At 45.1% G+C, this 19,800-nt stretch overlaps 1 protein-coding gene across 1 annotated transcript in view; it reads right to left on the minus strand.

Moving 5' to 3' along the window:
• Window positions 1-19,800, minus strand: part of LOC126458141 (snake venom serine protease pallase-like) — a 65,835-nt gene that overhangs the window by 27,531 nt on the left and 18,504 nt on the right. Inside the window, exon 2 of the mRNA XM_050095030.1 lies at window positions 3,750-3,951. Within this exon, the coding sequence (XP_049950987.1) occupies window positions 3,750-3,951 (202 nt within the window). The remainder of the gene's footprint in view (window positions 1-3,749; window positions 3,952-19,800) is intronic.

The following is a 19,800-nucleotide window of genomic DNA, read 5'->3' on the forward strand; positions in this document are numbered from 1 at the left end:
CATGTGAATTCACACCACACAGTCACATACGGCGAGTGCAACTGCTCTTCGTGCACAACACGCGGTTTAACAGTACGAAAAAATTCTGCAGTTCTGTGTATTCACTGCAGTCCTAAAATGTGTCTCTCCTCATCATGGAATGATCCCCTGCCACATAAACTTCGATCAGTGTCAGAAAGGAAAGAGCAATTTCAGAACGTTGCTGCGTATCGTGAATTTTCATTGCTGCACTGTCTGGATCTTGTACGGGTGCCAGTGTAAAATAGACCGCTTAACTTTCTATTGGGATGGACAATTGTCGTGACATTGCATGAGCACTAACGCCACCCGAAGTACGTTTGCATGGACAGTTACAGCAACAGCAACCTCGCTGATTACTTCCACTGGGATGGGACGACATCCTCTTTCAGGTGCTGCACCAAGTTCACCTATGTGTTTGAATTTCAGTATCATCTTCTTGAACCCATTTAACGATATCAGGCCTCTCCTCAGACCTTTCAATCAGCGATATTCTCTCAATGCAGCACTGTAACTGCTGATGTTCACATAAGATAGTTTCACTAACAAGACACCATCTCTCTTCTCGATAGCCACACTGATCCCTCACTCTATGAATTGTCAAATGGCAGCGTGGATATCATACCGTCATACAGTGTATAGCACCAGATTCGCACCCGGTGGCCAAAACTGAAACTAATTTTTTTCTAGCATAAATCAGTTCCGCCTTATCGCATCGGCGTATCTACCAAGTTTCGCTGCCATACGATAATTACAGCCCATACTGGACCTGCGTGGGTACCTTCACTTTAATTATAACCTCTCGGTATCTATGGTGAAGTACTCGTTTGTTCCTCGCCATCATCGTTTATAAAGATAAATTCCTTAGCGAAGAAAGTAACTCCTTCCAACTTGGCATCAGAGGACGATTACTGTTACGCAGGCGCTACAAGGTGAAGCGGGAAGAGGGTATGTTCGGGGTGCAGATGCATGATGCGTTACCAACTGCTTTCAGTTTCCACAGTGCATGGAGACTAATAAGTACAAAGTACTCGAAGCGCAGTGCCTCGTCGACAGATTCCTGGACATGATCTGTTGGAAAAATTTCAGGTGTCAGAAATCGTTTTGTAATCATAAACTTCATTCTTTTTACATATCAGTCTTGTTTCCTCCGAAAATGTTCCCTTCATCAATTAAAGACTGACAGAGATGTTGTTTCTAGTCTTCGTAGCAACTCTCGAAGACTTCCAGGGGGATATCTTTCAACTCATAGTTACGGTTTTCTGGGTCTTATCCAAAGTACCGAAGTCACGCACATTCAATCGATTTTTCAACGCGGGTGGATAAAAGGAAGTCACAGGGGGTGAACATAGGGGGGGGGGGGAGGGAAGGAGGGGAAAATTAGTTGACAGAGTGTGCCGAGCAACAGACACTGTTGTAGCAGAGCAGCTACGAAGTGTTGGCAATGGTTGTGGCACACGGATAGCTAGAATTACAGTTTTCCCTGGAGGCATAAATTCTTTATAGACGATCTACCGACTGCCAAGAAAACAAATGACCACAGAAATGATATTGGATTTACTCATGTCTCGGGATGGCACAGTTCGAAGTTTGCACACATGACTTTGGCATTTTGTATCGGCGTCGTATTAAAAAACCCGTTATTCATCACTTGTGGCAACACGGATAACGAATTCTGGTTTCTTCTGCGGGCGCTCCAGAATACGAGGAGGCACATCGTCCCGATTGTACTTCTACTCAGTCGTGAGATGCTTTGAAACCATCTTTAAATACACTTTTCTGATGCCCATATCCTATGTTATAATTGGGTGAGTCTTAAATTCGTTCATTTTTTACCAACTTCTCCTCGTTCTCACAATCAATCGACGATCTGGACCCTCAAGGCACTTCACTTGTTTCTAACTCTTACCACTTGGGGAGACCGAAGACGTGTATCGCGAATGTCTCAACCAGGGCAAAGTCCCATACAACTGGAAAATATCGCAAATGACTCCTGTATATCACAAAGGCAAAAGAACTGACCCGAAAATTTACAGTCGAATATCTGCAGAGTTCTTGAACATATTCTCAGTTCAAGAACAATAAATTTCCTTGAGATGTACAAGCTTCTGTCCATAAATCAAAACGGACTAAAAAATCGTCTCTCATGCGAAACTCAGCTTTACCTTTTCTCGCATGATACACTACCGACCATGGATTACGGAGAACAGGCAGATTCCATATTTCTAGAATTCCGTAAACCGCTTCACGGCCTACCCCACTGCAGACTGTAAACGAAGGTGCGTGCATACAGAATAGGTTCCCAGACATGTGAATGACTCGAAGATTTCCTAAGTAGTAGAACCCAGTACGTTGTCGTCGATGACGAGTGTTCATAAGGAACGAAGGTATCGATGAAAGTTTTCCAGGGAAATACGCCAGGACTCCTCTTATTCTCTATATACATAAATGACCCAACGGGCAGGGTGTGCAGCGATCTACTGTTGTATGTCTGATAGACCGGAAGGTGTCGTCGTGGAGTGACTGAAGGATGATACAAGACGAGCTACGCAAAATTTCTAGTTTTCGTAATGAATGGCAACTTGTGGATCAGTAGGAGAAGCAAACATGTGATGTTCGAATACAGCGTTAGTAGTGGGCTGCTTGAGGCAGTCACGTAAATTAAATGTCTAGGCGTAACGTTGCAAAGTAATATCAAACGGAGCGAGCACGTAAGGACGGTAATAGAGAAGGCGATGCTCGACTTCGGTTTATTGAGAGAATTTTGGGGATGTTTGGTTCATTTGTAAAATAGACCGCATATAGAAATAGTCGGTCTGTTCTTGAGTACTGCTACAATGTTTGGGAACGCTACCAGGTCGGATTAAAGGAAAACGTAGAAACAATTCAGAAGCGCGCTGATAGAATTGCTACCATTAGGTTCGATCAACACACAAGTATTAAGGAAATGCTTCGTAAACTCAAATGGGAATCCCTGGAAGGAAGATGACGTTGTTTTCGAGATACGCTATTGACGTAATTTAGGGAAAGGGCACTTGAAGTTGACTGCAAAACGATTCCGCTGTCGCCAACGTACATTTCGCGCAAGAACCACGAACATAAGATAAAAGAAATTACGGCTGTTAGGGGAGGCATATGGACAGTCGTTTTGGCTTCATTCTATCATTCAGGTAAAGGAAAGATTAGTAGTGGTACAAGGTACCCTTCGCCATGCACCATATGCTAGCTTGCAGAGTATGTATGTGGACGTCTTCAGCAACAAGCTTAGTCTCCTATCTATTCTCGATATGCTAAACAGGAATAGTGCCGCTTGATCACTTCTACCATGGGTAGGTAACGTTCTCCATAAGCCCTGGAACTTCTCATAAGTCACAGTAGTGGTTTCGCCAAGGTCCATCCAAAATCTTAAGGCCTTAGCGTTCTCCGTATTCTCGTCAGCACATGTTCGCAACGTACTTGACAGATCACTTCAAATACCCTGAACACTCGCGAAGCAACTGCAGCAAGCTGTAACTACCACCGAGTCAAGAGCAGGATTCAACGTAACTCTTGCACGGAGAGGAGATTCCACAGCTTCTTTGGTTCGTTCACAGTAAACGCATTATTTTTATGACACACTGCTGTGAACGTGTTCTACCATTACCTGGTAGTACATTTGTCTCGCTGAACTCATGCGTCCCATATTTTGCTGAATATACAAGCAGTAGTACGGTAGCATAGCGACCACGCACCTGTTGTTCGTCGTCCGTGGGCTCGCGGTAACCGGCCTTCAGCTGGATGTCGAAGCGCCGCGAGTGCTCGATGCAGTGTGCCGCCGTGACCACCCACTGCATGGAGACCAGCGAGCCGCTGCAGACGCCGACCCGCCGCACCACCAGCAGCACCATGAAGGGCAGGTTCTCCAGCTGGCCACCCACTAGCCGACTGCCCCCACTGTCGGCACACCAGAACGCCTCAGCACTCACTGCGTCATTCGGTATGGCTTTCACGTCATCAGTTTAGAAACCAGATTCTAGCACACCGTAACATCACTTCCACAGAGAAAGATTCATTCTACGAATTTCATTTGGAATTTTGGGTGAAAGGACGGAGATGGAGGGGCCGAGAGGGGTAGCACTGGGTGGCTGGAGGGGCACTCAGACTATAAACAAATTCGAGGGGATGTTGTTGTGGTCTTCAGTCCAGAGACTGGTTTGATGCAACTCTCCATGCTACTCTATCCTGTGCAAGCTTCTTCATCTCCCAGTACCTACCGCAACCTACATCCTTCCGAATCTGCTTAGTGTATTCATCTCTTGGTCTCCCTCTACGATTTTTACCCTCCACACTGCCCTCCAATACTAAATTGGTGATGCCTTGATGCCTCAACACATGTCCTACCAACCGATCCCTTCTTCTAGTCAAGTTACGCCACAAACTTCTCCCCAATCCTATTCAATACTTCCTCATTAGTTATGTGATCTACCCACCTAATCTTCGTCATTCTTCTGTAGCACCACATTTCGAAAGCTTCTATTCTCTTCTTGTCTAAACTATTTATCGTCGACGTTTCACTTCCATACATGGCTACACTCCATACAAATACACTCCTGGAAATGGAAAAAAGAACACATTGACACCGGTGTGTCAGACCCACCATACTTGCTCCGGACACTGCGAGAGGGCTGTACAAGCAATGATCACACGCACGGCACAGCGGACACACCAGGAACCGCGGTGTTGGCCGTCGAATGGCGCTAGCTGCGCAGCATTTGTGCACCGCCGCCGTCAGTGTCAGCCAGTTTGCCGTGGCATACGGAGCTCCATCGCAGTCTTTAACACTGGTAGCATGCCGCGACAGCGTGGACGTAAACCGTATGTGCAGTTGACGGACTTTGAGCGAGGGCGTATAGTGGGCATGCGGGAGACCGGGTGAACGTACCGCCGAATTGCTCAACACGTGGGGCGTGAGGTCTCCACAGTACATCGATGTTGTCGCCAGTGGTCGGCGGAAGGTGCACGTGCCCGTCGACCTGGGACCGGACCGCAGCGACGCACGGATGCACGCCAAGACCGTAGGATCCTACGCAGTGCCGTAGGGGACCGCACCGCCACTTCCCAGCAAATTAGGGACACTGTTGCTCCTGGGGTATCGGCGAGGACCATTCGCAACCGTCTCCATGAAGCTGGGCTTCGGTCCCGCACACCGTTAGGCCGTCTTCCGCTCACGCCCCAACATCGTGCAGCCCGCCTCCAGTGGTGTCGCGACAGGCGTGAATGGAGGGACTATTGGAGACGTGTCGTCTTCAGCGATGAGAGTCGCTTCTGCCTTGGTGCCAATGATGGTCGTATGCGTGTTTGGCGCCGTGCAGGTGAGCGCCACAATCAGGACTGCATACGACCGAGGCACACAGGGCCAACACCCGGCTTCATGGTGTGGGGAGCGATCTCCTACACTGGCCGTACACCACTGGTGATCGTCGAGGGGACACTGAATAGTGCACGGTACATCCAAACCGTCATCGAACCCATCGTTCTACCATTCCTAGACCGGCAAGGGAACTTGCTGTTCCAACAGGACAATGCACGTCCGCATGTATCCCGTGCCACCCAACGTGCTCTAGAAGGTGTAAGTCAACTACCCAGGCCAGCAAGATCTCCGGATCTGTCCCCCATTGAGCATGTTTGGGACTGGATGAAGCGTCGTCTCACGCGGTCTGCACGTCCAGCACGAACGCTGGTCCTACTGAGGCGCCAGGTGGAAATGGCATGGCAAGCCGTTCCACAGGACTACATCCAGCATCTCTACGATCGTCTCCATGGGAGAATAGCAGCCTGCATTGCTGCGAAAGGTGGATATACACTGTACTAGTGCCGACATTGTGCATGCTCTGTTGCCTGTGTCTATGTGCCTGTGGTTCTGTCAGTGTGATCATGTGATGTATCTGACCCCAGGAATGTGTCAATAAAGTTTCCCCTTCCTGGGACAATGAATTCACGGTGTTCTTATTTCAATTTCCAGGAGTGTACTTTCAGAAACGACTTCCTGACACTTAAATCTATACTCGATGTTAACAAATTTCTCTTCTTCAGAAACGCTATCCTTGCCATTGCCAGCCTACATTTTATATCTTCTCTACTTCGACCATCATCAGTTATTTTGCTCCTCAAATAGCAAAACTCCTTTACTACTTTAAGTGTCTCATTTTCTAATTTAATTCCCCCAGCATCACCCGACTTAATTCGACTACATTCCATTAACCTCGTTTTGCTTTTGTTGATGTTCATCTTATATCCTCCTTTCAAGACACTATCCATTCCGTTCAACAGCTCTTCCAAGTCCTTTGCTGTCTCTGACAGAATTACAATGTCATCGGCGAACCCCAAAAGTTTTTATTTCTTATCCATGAATTTTAATACCTACTCCGAATTTTTCTTTCGTTTTCGGAGGGATACAGAGGAAAAATTACAGAAATACCTCACTGAAGCAGCAGCCTCCAGGCGTTGGGTCATTTCAAGTTTAGGCTCATTGCTACTCTAGCAGAAGAAGTTGCACGTAAAATTGATATACTCGCCAGCTACGACATGTGAATATTCAACTGCTTTTGTGAGGCACAACAGATTGAACATCTGCCTCGTAGTGATCGAGCGAGGTCAACAACCCTAGGTTACGTTCGGCATCTACAAACTAGCTAAAGAAAACGTCACATAATTGCGCACTGCCTTTCTGGAGGCCACTGGGACGTTTATGTTCATCCAGACACCGCATAATTTCTCCACACTATCAGTTCGGGCGCTAGGAGTCAATTACGAACAACAGTGGAACCCTCAGCAGCGTGGCAGTCGAAGAAGGTGACCAAGAGAACACCTGGAATGGAGCTTGACTCAGTAGTGTCGGGTTCTCTTCACAGACTAGGGGAGGTTTTGCCAGGCGTCTGGTGATCGTCGTAGAAAGGGGTGGAGTCGGAGAAGTAGGCTACCAGCGCAAGTATTCAGCCCCACGAATTTCGCAGGCAGCAAGGCCGCTTTTGTTTAGAGTTGCTATCATATGCAGATGGTTCAGCGATCGGGGGTAATTAGCGAGTTTGCAGTATCGAGACAGGAGACTCCTACTATAGTTCAACCTCACAGTCAACATTTCAGCGATACGTCCAACTTTTAAGACGGTATGAGCAAGCGCTCCTTGCCTCTGTATGAACACTTACTCCAAGAAGGCTCATTCAACCGAATAGCATGTTCTGCACTATCAGCTGACAAGAACACCAATAAGCAGTTTAAATTTGCGGTACTTCGTCACAGGGAGCCTCCTTATACCATGGGCCACCAATGAAGAGTGAAACGAGCCAACTTTGAGCAAACACATAGAAAATGTTGTGGGGAAGACTAACCAAAAACTGTGTTTTCTTGGCAGGACACTTAGAAAATGTAACAGATCTACTAAGGAGACTGCCTACACTACGCTTGTCCGTCCTCTTTTAGAAAACTGCTGCGCGGGGTGGGATCCTTACCAGATAGGACTGACGGAGTACATCGAAAAAGTTCAAAGAAGGGTAGTACGTTTTGTATCATTGCGAAATATGGGAGAGAGTGTCACTGAAATGATAAAGGATTTGGGCTGGACATCATTAAAAGAAAGGCGTTTTTAGTTGTGACGGAATCTTCTCACGAAATTCCAATCACCAAATTTCTCCTCCGAATACGAAAATATTTTGTTGACGCCGACCTACATAGGGAGGAACGATCACCACGATAAAATAAGAGAAATGAGAGCTCATACGGATAGATATAGGTGTTCTTTTCTTCCGCGCGCTGTTCGAGAGTGGAATAATAGAGCGTTATTGTAAAGATGAATCGATGAACCCTCTGCCAGGCACTTAAATGTGGTTTGTAGAGTAGCAATATAGATTCAGATGTAGATGTAGAAACTTGTGGACAAGTGACAACGCTCAGGACGGAGCATCACGGTTTGGATTGGTATATTGATATTGTTTTGAGCATCGTTTTGGTTTCATGTCCAAATAATGTTATTTTTTAAATTCCTAATGCCCCTCCTCCACTCGAATCTTTGCCCACGCATCTTTCCAGATGTGCAGGTTGCGCAAAGCAACAGTATGTATATTTCTGGGGGTTATTTCCTCCAGATATAATTATTACCAACCGAAATAGCCTGTCTCTCAGAAGTAGTAGCACAAAATAGCAGTTGTCCAGGTGATTCACTTACCTTACAGGAAAAGCTGCATCCGCTCATCAAAAGTTGCCAATATAATAACATGCCACAAACACGCGCGGTCGTCGGCGTTCCCGCCGAAAACATTCCGAGCAGATAATCAGAGTAACTGCCTTTAACCGTCACTTGCGTAAGCGCTACTTCCAGCTAACCAAAATGAACCAAACTCACCATAGAAGCATAGTCGAGCAAACTTGACTGACGGAGCTGCCACTACATGAGCTTGCTATACAATCGTCCCTTCCCGTCTGTTGCCGGGGAACCGTCTACGACGTGCAACAATAAACGTTTTCCTTCTAACGTCTCTTGTTTTCGAAACGATAGCGAAGGGAAGGGGGAGTAGGTTACTGTTCCACCTCTGGAAATGTATGCTAAGAGACATACGAGTACGGTGGATGCCGCGTCTGGTGAAGCAAACCCTATACTAACAGACTGATACTTTCTAGCTACGTATAACTCTCCCTGTAAGGTCTAAGTTGTGCCATGAGTACATCATAAGCCTCATCAGCCGACGTATTCAGTGTACAATCACATCTCTTAACCAAGGATTTTAATGATTCGTAGGTACGTTGTAGAGAGACTGGTCCTCAATGCCTAGCTAGCGAATTTTCATGCCAGTTCTAGTTTCGACGAAAACCGATGTGGATATTTTATCCGTATCTCCTGTCTCTTAACGTTAGTTTCTTTTCAACCCAGTGATCGCAGCACCACGGTTAAGGTTAACAACCGCCATGCTGTTAGTACGGTTTCAAATTTTTCCCGTATACCTTCTGTTTTTCAGTATCAGCGTACAGGTTATAGTAATTAAATAATATATGTCAAGCAAAAGTTTTCAGCAATAGTAGTTTTTGCCGCAGTAATTCCATTAATAAATCAGCCATTACAGTAGACTGTCTTAAAATGTCTATTCCATTTGTTACAGAATAGATTACAGAATCGACTTATTCGCTATTGCTTGCATCGCTTGCTGTGATAGAACGGATCTTTTGCCGTAGAAGCAACCGAAACGCAAATTAGTAGAGCATGAAAGCTACTGCCTCGCAGGCACACGGATTTTTCAGAACCTACACCGGACAATGCAATTCGTTTGAATTCCGAAAGATAGTTCTCTCTTCGACCAACTTTGATGCGAACCACGCGTATATGGTCATTCCCGTGAATGCAGGTTTACAAAATAGCTGCTGAATTAAAGAATGTACTATTATGGACTCTTCCCTCGAAACGATTTCTCTATGTGTCTTTAGCAAGTAGAAAACCTGTGTTATGAAAATTTTAACCCGCCTGTAAAAATAAACATCAAGAGTTCGTAAAGCGGAGTACATTTGTGTGGGGTGATTTTTTACGGCGTAAGTGCATGCTTCCCTTTCTTCTAAAAAGATGTGATCACAAAACATCTCATCAGTACGCTGTCCCCACGAATCAGTAACGTAAAGAAATTTTCCTTGTCCCACGTACGGAAGAATGAGAGATTTTAAAAACCCTTCGCACAGTACTTCCGTGAATTTTCCTAATTTCATGCAGGTCACAATTACATTTATTAATTTGTGAGACAACTCGTCCACTCCACCCAAAATTTCCGGCTGGTTCTCGCATATTTAAGAAAACATATGGGAATACCTTTCCTGACGCAGTTATAGTGCATTGTTTTGTGAAGGAATGACAAATGTAGGTAAATTCTTTTTTGTGGACATAAACGGGTTTCGCTCCTTGTCCTGCAAAGGATCTATTGTACGTCGATTGGAACTGGAATTGGAATTGTTCGATATTAATTACGTATTGGAGGTTAAAATTAGGGTGAGTACTTTCGTCTCTATGTGGGATCTTTTCACAGCCGCAAATACTTCGTCCATCGTTGTGAATTTCTTGGAGCTATCCAGATACTTAGAATTTTAGTCACGAGGCACAAACGGAATACACATTTGCAGGACGTGTGCTGTAGTGATTGATTAATTAATGTAGGTACGACGGCGAAATGACTGTTTCTGAACAAGTCTTGCTTGGCATATATTATTTAATGATACGCGTACTACTTGAACTCGTACCGCCAACTCGACAGCGGCGAACTTTAGCTGCTGCACTACGCTCGCTTGGTCGAAACATGACTAACGTTACGGGTGCAGGAAGTAGCCACAAAAATTCAACATCGATTATCTCGGGAATGAGGATCGTCACATGAGAAGCCGCTTGCCAAGTACTCAGGGCAGGTTCCTCTACAACATACCGAAGACTCATCAAAATCTGTGATCAACAGCTCTGCTGGTTCCCTTGTCAATGTTGTGCGGTACAACAACCTACTGTGCAGTCGCGTGCGTCCGCCTCTTTGTCGACAGCACCCAGCTGGCAGCACGTAGCGCCCACGAACACATCAGTCGCTAACTAGGTCAGAAGAGTCTTACGAACAGTGTACGAGGATTATAGTGCTTGTATTGCTCTGCCGACCCAGTACCACGCAGTCACGTGACTTGAGCTCCACTGAATGCATTTAAAACACCAACGGGCAAAACGTGGGAACCCAGCTCCATGCAGTCTCCTTGTTCTGCGTAATGAGCGAGTTGGCGCAGTGGTTACCTTTTGGACTCGTATTCTGGAAGACGATGGTTCCAATCCGCCTACGGCTATCTAGATTCAAGTATTCCGCAATTTCTCTAAATCGCAGGGTTGATTCCTTTGAAAGAATGCGGCTGATTTCCTTCCCTATCCCTGAAACATTCCGAGCTTGTGCTCCGTCTCTAATCATTTCGATGTTGACGGGACGTTAAACCCTGAACTCTCTTTTCCTTCTTTGCGTTGCGTTCAGTAGTTGAACGGCGATCTGTCAGGATAGCAAGCCGAACCACTCTGAGCATCTGTTACGTACACATCTGCATTTATATTCCACAAGCCAGCTTATGGTGTATCGTGGAGGTAACTTCTGTACCGCAGACACTTACCACCCCCTTTTGCCGTTGTAATTTCGAATGGCACCTGTGAAGAGCAACTGTTTGCAAATATCTGTATGACCTCCAACTTAGGCTTTTTTACCTTCCTTCATGAAGGCTTTTCCAAAATAGATGGCAGAATTTCAGGTGTTTATTCTCCACATGTAGACAGTAAACACTCATTACAAAATGCGTTCGGAAATGCTTGGTTTCGCAGTTGTGGTCTGAAGTGAGGATAAAGTTCCGGTGAATGTCGCTGTTTTGAAGAACGTAATTTTGAATCAAGGATTTCCGGACGCATGTCCTAATAATGAACAACATTGCTGTCTACATATGGGGAGTACATATCGGTGGTTATAATTAAAGTGCAGCTACCCACAGAGTCCTGTGTGGACTGTTAGCTGTGGTGCGGCAGAAGAACTTGGCAGATATGCTTATGCGTTAATGTGCAACCGATCTGCAACGGAAAAAAATTTAGTTCCAATTCTAGGTACCAGATGCAAATCTTGTGCTGTGAATGAAAGACAGACGTATACAAATGTTCCTATATATCATGGGTTTGAAACGGGACATAGGCAGAAAAGGTCAAAGAAGTGAGAAAGGCATAATGATGATTTTATTATTAACTTCCGGTTACATAATTTGTTCCATAAGAGCACTGAAGACGTCAACGAGATGCAGCTTCAATAAAACGAATTGATCAACAGTTGCTCACAGCAGTTCTGGTGCGGACTGAGCAACGTTTTCCTGTATACTGGCCTTCAGATCAGGAAGAGACCGAACGTGTCCCTGGTAAACACGTCCTTCTTAGATATCGCCAGAGGCGAAAGTTGCTTGGATTCAGCTCAGGTGATGTTGCATGCCATGCATCTAGGAAATGTGTGGAGATAAGACGTTCGTGGAAGGAGGGATTTAGCAGATCTTTCACTGAGCAAGCGACATCAGGTGTTGCCCGTCTTTCATGAAATCGGTGATTCCACACAGTTGCTCTCCTCCAGAGCAGGAATCACATGCTGTACAAGAACTTCTCGATATCACGCAGCCCTCACGGTTGACATGATGTGCCCTCTGCGTGTATTCTCTTGAAATAATAATGGACCGACAATAAAGGTGCTCTGGGATCCACACCGCGCAGTCACATATGGCGAGTGCAGTTGGCTTTTCGTGCACAACAAGCTGCTTAACAGAGCCTCATATTCGGCAGTTCTGTGTATCCCCTGTTCCCTTAATGTAAAATGTCCCTCGTCACTCCATAGAATATTACCCGGCCACTTGTCATCAACTTCGATCCGTGCCAGACACCGAAGAGCAATTACAGAGCGGATCACAACTTTTCTCGATCTTTTACGGGTACCAGTATAAATTAGATCGCTAAACTTTCCATACAGCCGACCATGGGATGGACAATTCTCGTTCACGAACACTAGCATTGTTCTAGACACTTGCTGAATGCTCACGTACAGCAATAGCAATTTCGTCAATTACTTCCACCGGGATGGAATGCCTTCCTCTCCAAAGTGATTAACCAAGCTCAATCGTGGTTTAGAATTTCATTACCTTCTTCTTTAACCATTTAGTGATATCGGACCTTCCTCAGACTTTTCAGTCGGAAATTCTGAATGCAGCACTATAACAGCTGCCGTTCACAGAAACGGTTCACTAACAGCGTGTGGTCTCTCTTCGAGATAGCCACACTGTTCACTCACGTTAAGGGTTGTCAAATGACAGCGTGGATGTAATACCGTCATAGAAATAGTCTACAGCGCCAGATTTGTACCTGGTGGCCAAAACTGGAACTTTTTTCATCGTCAATCGACTTCACATTAACAAATGAGTATGAACACAAAATTTTGCTGCCATACGATAATTACAGCTCATCCTGCACGTCCGTGAGTAGCTGCACTTTAAATGTAACCACTCGGTACTCAAAGTTAAGACCTCTATGTTTTTGAACGGCCGGCCGCTGTGGCCAAGTGGTTCTAGGCGCTTCAGTCTGGAACTGCCCGCCTGTTACGGTCGCCGGTTCGAATCCTGCCTCGGGCACGAATGTATGTGATGTCCTTAGGTTAGTTAGGTTTAAGTAGTTCTAAGTGTAGGCAACTGATGACCTCAGATGTTAAGTCCCATAATGCTTAGAACCATTTTTTTAACGCCTGTAGAGAGGGACAGATACACAGATACATCCAGAACGAGTAAATACACTTCTAGATAAAGTAACTCAGCATATTAATTACTCCCAATCGTGCGCAAAAGGTTTTAAGTGTCATGGCGATAGGTCAGCGCGACTACAGCGCTAAATGGAGCTGCCATCCAGACACGAGGCAGCTGAAAGAACGGAAAAACATACTCTTCGTTAATCAGCAAACAGTTAGAGCGCACTGCGGTGATGATCTTCATCACAGCATGGCCCAGAGGCAACATGTGCACAACTTCGCATGGGGCAGAATTATCGGTAAACTGGAAGAAGGACGAAGTGTGTCGGGTATAGCCTAGGAGTTTGGTACTGCTCGCACCATTGTTCGAAGCGCATCAGGAGAGTTCCGCAGCAGAGGCACTGGTGCCCGATGGAGACGAGCTGATCGACCACGCTCAACTACACCAGCAGATGACTGCTGCGTTGCGCAATAGACTAGGAGGGACTCACGTCAAATTGCAGGAGCAATTGCAGCCACGTTCAACAGGACTGCTACGCAGCATGCACGGCGACTGTATGGTGAAGGTCTCTTTGCCTGACGACCAGTACGTTGCGTTCCGCGTTATCAACCGCTCACCGGCGGCACCGTTTACGAGGTGTCAAAAGCGTAGGGACTGGACCAGTGAAGAGTGAGGTCACCTGCTCTCCTCAGACGTGAGAAGATTCAGTCTCAGTAGAGATTCTGGACGGACCCTCATGTGGTGGGAAGTGGGAATGAGTACTACACCCAGGAAACCTGTCGAAAATGATCGTTTTGGCGGTCCACGTCTTTCTGAGCCTAGACGGCCCAATCTGGTCAACTGTCCACGTGGCTCGACGGACTGATGTGTCACTGTGTGCCACTGGCTTCATCGGATGCGGTACGGAGGTTCATGTAGTCAACTCACCACTCTCCCGATTGTCGTCGGGTTTCTTGATTTTGAAACTGCCACTCATCGGTCGAGTAACTCCTCACTTGGCCTCAGGAGAGTGAGTGCTGCACCCCGTAACAGTCCCCGCACCAAGGCAAAATCCCTAGCAGCACCGGGAATCGAGCTAGGGACCGCGACATGGTAGTTAGTCCCACTGACCATTCACCTATAGAGGCAGCCAGTGTGATGGTGTCGTGAGGCATAATGTTGCATGAACGTACTGACCTTCAGGAACACGGCACACACACCGGTCAACGTTATTATGACACTGTACTTCTTTTCAGGGCTGCTTGAAAATAAATGCATTATTTTCTCCGTTTTGGTTTATCGGCTTGTTTTAAGACCAGCAACATTTTAATTCTGCAAGCCTTGAACTGCAAACGCTTGGGGTACACATTGCTGAGTACGTCCCATTCAGTTCTACGCTGGAAGGAATTGTGGATTTACTGAATCGTCTTACGTTGATCGTATGTATGTTTTCCACGACTTCAGTCTCGATGGATGGATATTCTGTGGTTTTCTTCTTGCACGTGCGTCCTGTCGCCCCGAACTAAAAAAATGGTTCAAATGGCTCTAAGCAAAATGGGACTTAACATCTGAGGTCATCAGTCCCCTAGACTTAGAACTACTTAAACCTAACTAACCTAAGGACATCACACACATCCATGCCCACGGCAGGATTCGAACCTGCGACCGCAGCAGCAGCGAGTTTCCTGACTGAAGCGCCTAGAACGGCTCGGCCACAGCGGCCGGCCGCCTCAAACAGCTTTGCTCATCTAGCAACGTTGAGAGGTTGTGGTGCCACTTCATTAAACTTCGGCCGAAAATGTCTTTGAACAACGATTATTGATGATGTTTTTCTGCATTTTATATGACGCAATACAGCTTTCCGATTGCGGATGCCACTATTCTGAATAGTAACACCACTGACGAAAAACAACGGCGATTTTCCACTGTTTCATTGCTATAAACGTAAACTGTGAGAGGTAAGCTTTCAGTCTACATATTTATTTCTGAAATAAAGACATTGCTGTAATCACAGGAGTACTTTCTTTTGTCCCACTCATTTTTAACCACTCTGTATTAATAATTGGCTCAGTCATTTTGCAGGTCGTACAGTTATCTATAATGAAGAATTTTCTGAAAAAAGGAAAACACACACAAGTATCCGGACAGAACTGTATAAGATTTCAGAGTAAGACGAAGAGCGCCAAATTGCTTAAAACGTCGAGAAACGTAAAACTATACATTTCACGAGTCGCAAAGCATAATATCCTACGGCTACAATATTAACGAGGCACAACTGTAGTCAGTCGACGAGCGAACGTCTGGGTGTAACAATTTTTGGAGATATGAAATGGAATGACCACATATGCTCGCTGCACGTTCATTCATAGACTGCGGTTCATTCGTAGGTGGCTAAGAAAATGCTATCAGCCTAAAAAGATATTGTTTACAAACTATCTGTGTGACCCATCCCGCAACATTGCTCAGTTGTATTCAATCTGAACCAAATAGGACTATCTAAGATTATTAAATGTTTACGAAGAAGTGCATCGCGAATAGCTAAACTTTTGTGTGATTCACGTGAGACGCCTGAGGGTAGACGACGTCCTTTAAGCATAACTCTTCTCACAAGTTTTCAATAACGATCATTAAGTGAAGACCTAGCAACACACTTCAGCCAGTTAAATATCGCTCCTGTGTGGACCGAAAAGACAACATTGAACTAATTACAGAGCGCACAGAGGCAGTTAAGCATTACTCCCACGCTACACACCCGAACAGAAAGGGAACGAACCCTAGGACGCTTTTCTGTGCTACATTGAGAGTACCATCTGTCTTCACTGTGGTTTTCAGGCTACGAAAGTTCGTGTACATGTAGATGTAAGAATAATTCTGAAAATCAGACAGTTCACTAGTTCTGTCTAGATTCTAGGAGTATGTAAAGGAACAGAAAAATATTGAAATTTTTTATTTTGTTCTGGTACTTGCTTATCGTCCCACACATATCCATTAAAGATATTTGGTGCGTTATTGACACCTTAATAAGAGCTAATGGTGAATGACCTGTTATGTTTTTGCATAAGCGTTTCGTGTTCAGTAAACAAGAAAGATGTGTACTGTACAATATCTACAAGAACGAAGAGGAAATATTAAGAGTGGAAGACCAAGAAAAAAGTGCTCAGATGAAAAAGGTTGTAACATAGGGACGTACTCTTTCGTCCCTACGGTGAAATCTAGACACAGAAGACGCACTGTCGGTAGCCAAGGAGTCTAAAAATCGGGATGAAAGCGTATCAATGATAAGAGTTACTTATGACGTTACTCTCCACACTGAAAGTGAAAAAGAATAATACAAGACGTGTTGAATGGAATACACAGTCTAATGAGTACGGAGTACTGCGTAAACTATAGCAAAAGGGGGAGTAATGAGTTGTAGCAGAAACGAAATTAGCCACAAACAGCAAAATTGGGGATCACGAAGTTGACGATTTTAAGGAACTCTGTTACATTGGGAGCAAAATAACACATGATAGATCAATAACAGAGGAATAAAAAGGATATCAGTGCAGCCAAGAAGTGCAATCCTGACCAACTGAAGTCTCTTAGTATAAAAATCGGTCTTAACTTGTGGATTATGCTTTTGGAACACAGCATTCTATGGTAGGTAATCGTGGACTGTGGCGAAATCGTGAGAGAAGAGTGTCAAAGCGTATGATTTGTGGTGTTAAGGAAGAACGTTAAAAATAACGTGGACTGGTAAGGTAAGAAATGAGGAGGTTGTCAGCAGAAACGTCGAGAAATGGAATATATGGAAAACACTGACAGGAGGGGGCAAGGAAGGTAGTTGTTGTGCTAAGACATCAGAGAATAACTTCCACAGTACAAAAGGAAATTGTAGAGGGTAGAAACTGTATAGGAAGACAGATATTGGAAAGTATCCAACAAATAATTGAGGACGTTGGGTGCAAGAGATGAAGAGGTTGGCAGAAGAGAGGAATTCGTGGTGGGCAGCATCGAACCAGTCAGAAGACTAATGACTCTCCGATACGTGAAGTATGACGCTGTATGGGCTCCTCGTGACTACGTTCTGGTTATTCAGTTTTGAGGCTCACTTTGCCACTCAGTTTCCGTGTAGCGCATGATCAGAATTAACACAAATCGCTCGCTTAACTGGCCTCACTCTTAAATGGTTCACGCAACAATCAGCTCTAAGTCACATGCTAAGATGTCTGAGCTGTGTGTGATATATTTTAACTTGCTCTTAATTCTGAGATCAGCAGAGGTGACATGCAGTGAGAGTTGGACAACGACTGGGAGTGGCTATGCCATCCTGTGCAACAGTTGTAACGGCATTCGCATTAAGTGATTTATGGACATCAACGTTAGACAAATTTAGTAACAAAAATTTTTTTGCGCCATTCGAATACGTATCCAGTGTGGCACACAGTAGTTCACCTCGTATAACGTGTATTCTGAGCGCAGGTCGCGACAGACAAGCGGTGCCCTCAATAACACATCTAGGAGCGTATTGTTGGTGCAAACAGCACATGAAACGTTTGATGCCCCTCGCTGAGACAGCCTCTATGTCCATTAGGACCGAGCGTTGCAGAACCAGACTGACGAAAGAGATATCCACCGTCCCAACAGGCCTTGAAGGACCAACAGCACCGACCGTCCGCAACGTCATCCTCAGGCCTCAGGCGTCGTCGGATGCGGACACGGAGGGGCACGTGGTCAGCACACCGCTCTCCGAACGTTATCAGTTTTCGTGACTAGTGCTGCTACTTCTCAGTTAAGTAACTCCTCAGTTGGCCTCACGAGGTCTGAGTTCACCCCACTTGCCAGCAACACTCGATAGACTCGGACGGTGACCCAACCAGGTGCTAGCCAAGCCCGATAGCATTTAACTTCGGTGATCTGACGGGAACCGGTGTTACCACTGCAGTAAGGGCTGCAGTAAGGTCGAAAAACGTCAAGGCGGCAGGGACTGATGGTATTCCAGCAGAACTGTTCAAGCAAGGAGGCAGAGAGCTGGAACAAAGCCTTCTGAAAATGGTCACCAGAATATGGGAAGAGGAGAAAATGCCCCAACAATGGAAAGAGGGTATCATATGTACCATATATAAGAAAGGAGATAAGATGGAGTGTGGTAATTACAGAGGTATCACACTACTTAATTTGGGATATAAAATACTCTCTAATATACTATTCGACAGATTACTCCCGATCATACACAGGGAGACGGGGCCGTACCAATGCGGATTCCTTGCTGGGAAGTCAACTATAGATCAAATATTCACCTTAAGACAAATCCTGGAAAAAACAAACGAATACAGAGTTGGCACGCATCACCCCTTTATAGATTTCAAAGCAGCTTATGATAGCATAAATAGACAGCAGTTATATCAAGCCCTAGATGAACTGGAAATCTTGAGAAAGTTGGTAAGACTGGTGAGAATGACAATGAGCGAAACACAAGGTAGTGTAAGAATAGGAGGAATGATGACCAATACATTGATAGTTAAAAATGGAGTGCGACAAGGGATGCATTGGCATGCCTTCTCTTTAATGCCGCCCTGGAGAAGGTGATGAGAAACGCAAACCTTCTGAATATGGGAACGATCTTCTATAAATCAGTGCAGACCCTGGTCTACGCAGATGACATAGATATAATAACAAGAACCCAAAAAGCAATGGAAGAGACATTTACAGCTCTTGAAAAGGCTAGTAGGAACATGGGGTTAATTATTAATGAACAAAAAACAAAATAAATGGCAGCTGGAAAAGCACATAGAGAAAATATGCCAAACGCAATAACAATGGGCAATTATACATTTGAGTGAGTTGAAGATTTCAAGTACCTGGGATCGACAGTTACACATCTAAATGATACCTCCTATGTAATTAAGCAGAGATTAATACTGGCCAACAGAGCCTATTGTGACCTAACAAGACTTCTACCCTCAAGACTCCTGACCCGTACCAGGAAATTAGCTATGTATAAATCACTTATACGATCAGTGCTTACATATTCCTCTGAAGCCTGGAAATTAATAACTAAAGATATTGAAACACTGGATGCATTTGAAAGAAAGGTACTTAGACGAATTATCGGCCCAATCTGTGAAAGAGGAAGATCGAGGAGGAGGTACAGCCATGAGTTGTATATCATATACAAACACCAACCCATCAGAAGGATAGTGAAATCATCCAGACTGAGGTGGGCGGGACATGTGGCTCGCATGAATGATACAGAAGTACCAAAAAGAGTACTACAAGGAAAGTCAGAAGGGCAGAGAGGACGTGGTCGACTAAGAGCCAGATGGGAAGATGGAGTAATCGAAGATCTTAGGAAGATGGGCTGTATAAACTAGAGAGTATTGGCAAAGGACCCAGAGAAATGAAAGGAAATTGTAGAAGAGGCCAAGGCTCATCATGAGCTGTAGAGCCAAGAAAGAAGAAGAAGAAGAAGGTCTTTGGCTTTTCTTATTACAAAATATATAACTTCAGCAGTGATACAAGTTTCCTGCTATTATACGTTAAGAT

Source organism: Schistocerca serialis, chromosome 1 (assembly GCF_023864345.2).
Source record: "Schistocerca serialis cubense isolate TAMUIC-IGC-003099 chromosome 1, iqSchSeri2.2, whole genome shotgun sequence".
Classification (NCBI taxonomy): Eukaryota; Metazoa; Arthropoda; class Insecta; order Orthoptera; family Acrididae; genus Schistocerca; species Schistocerca serialis.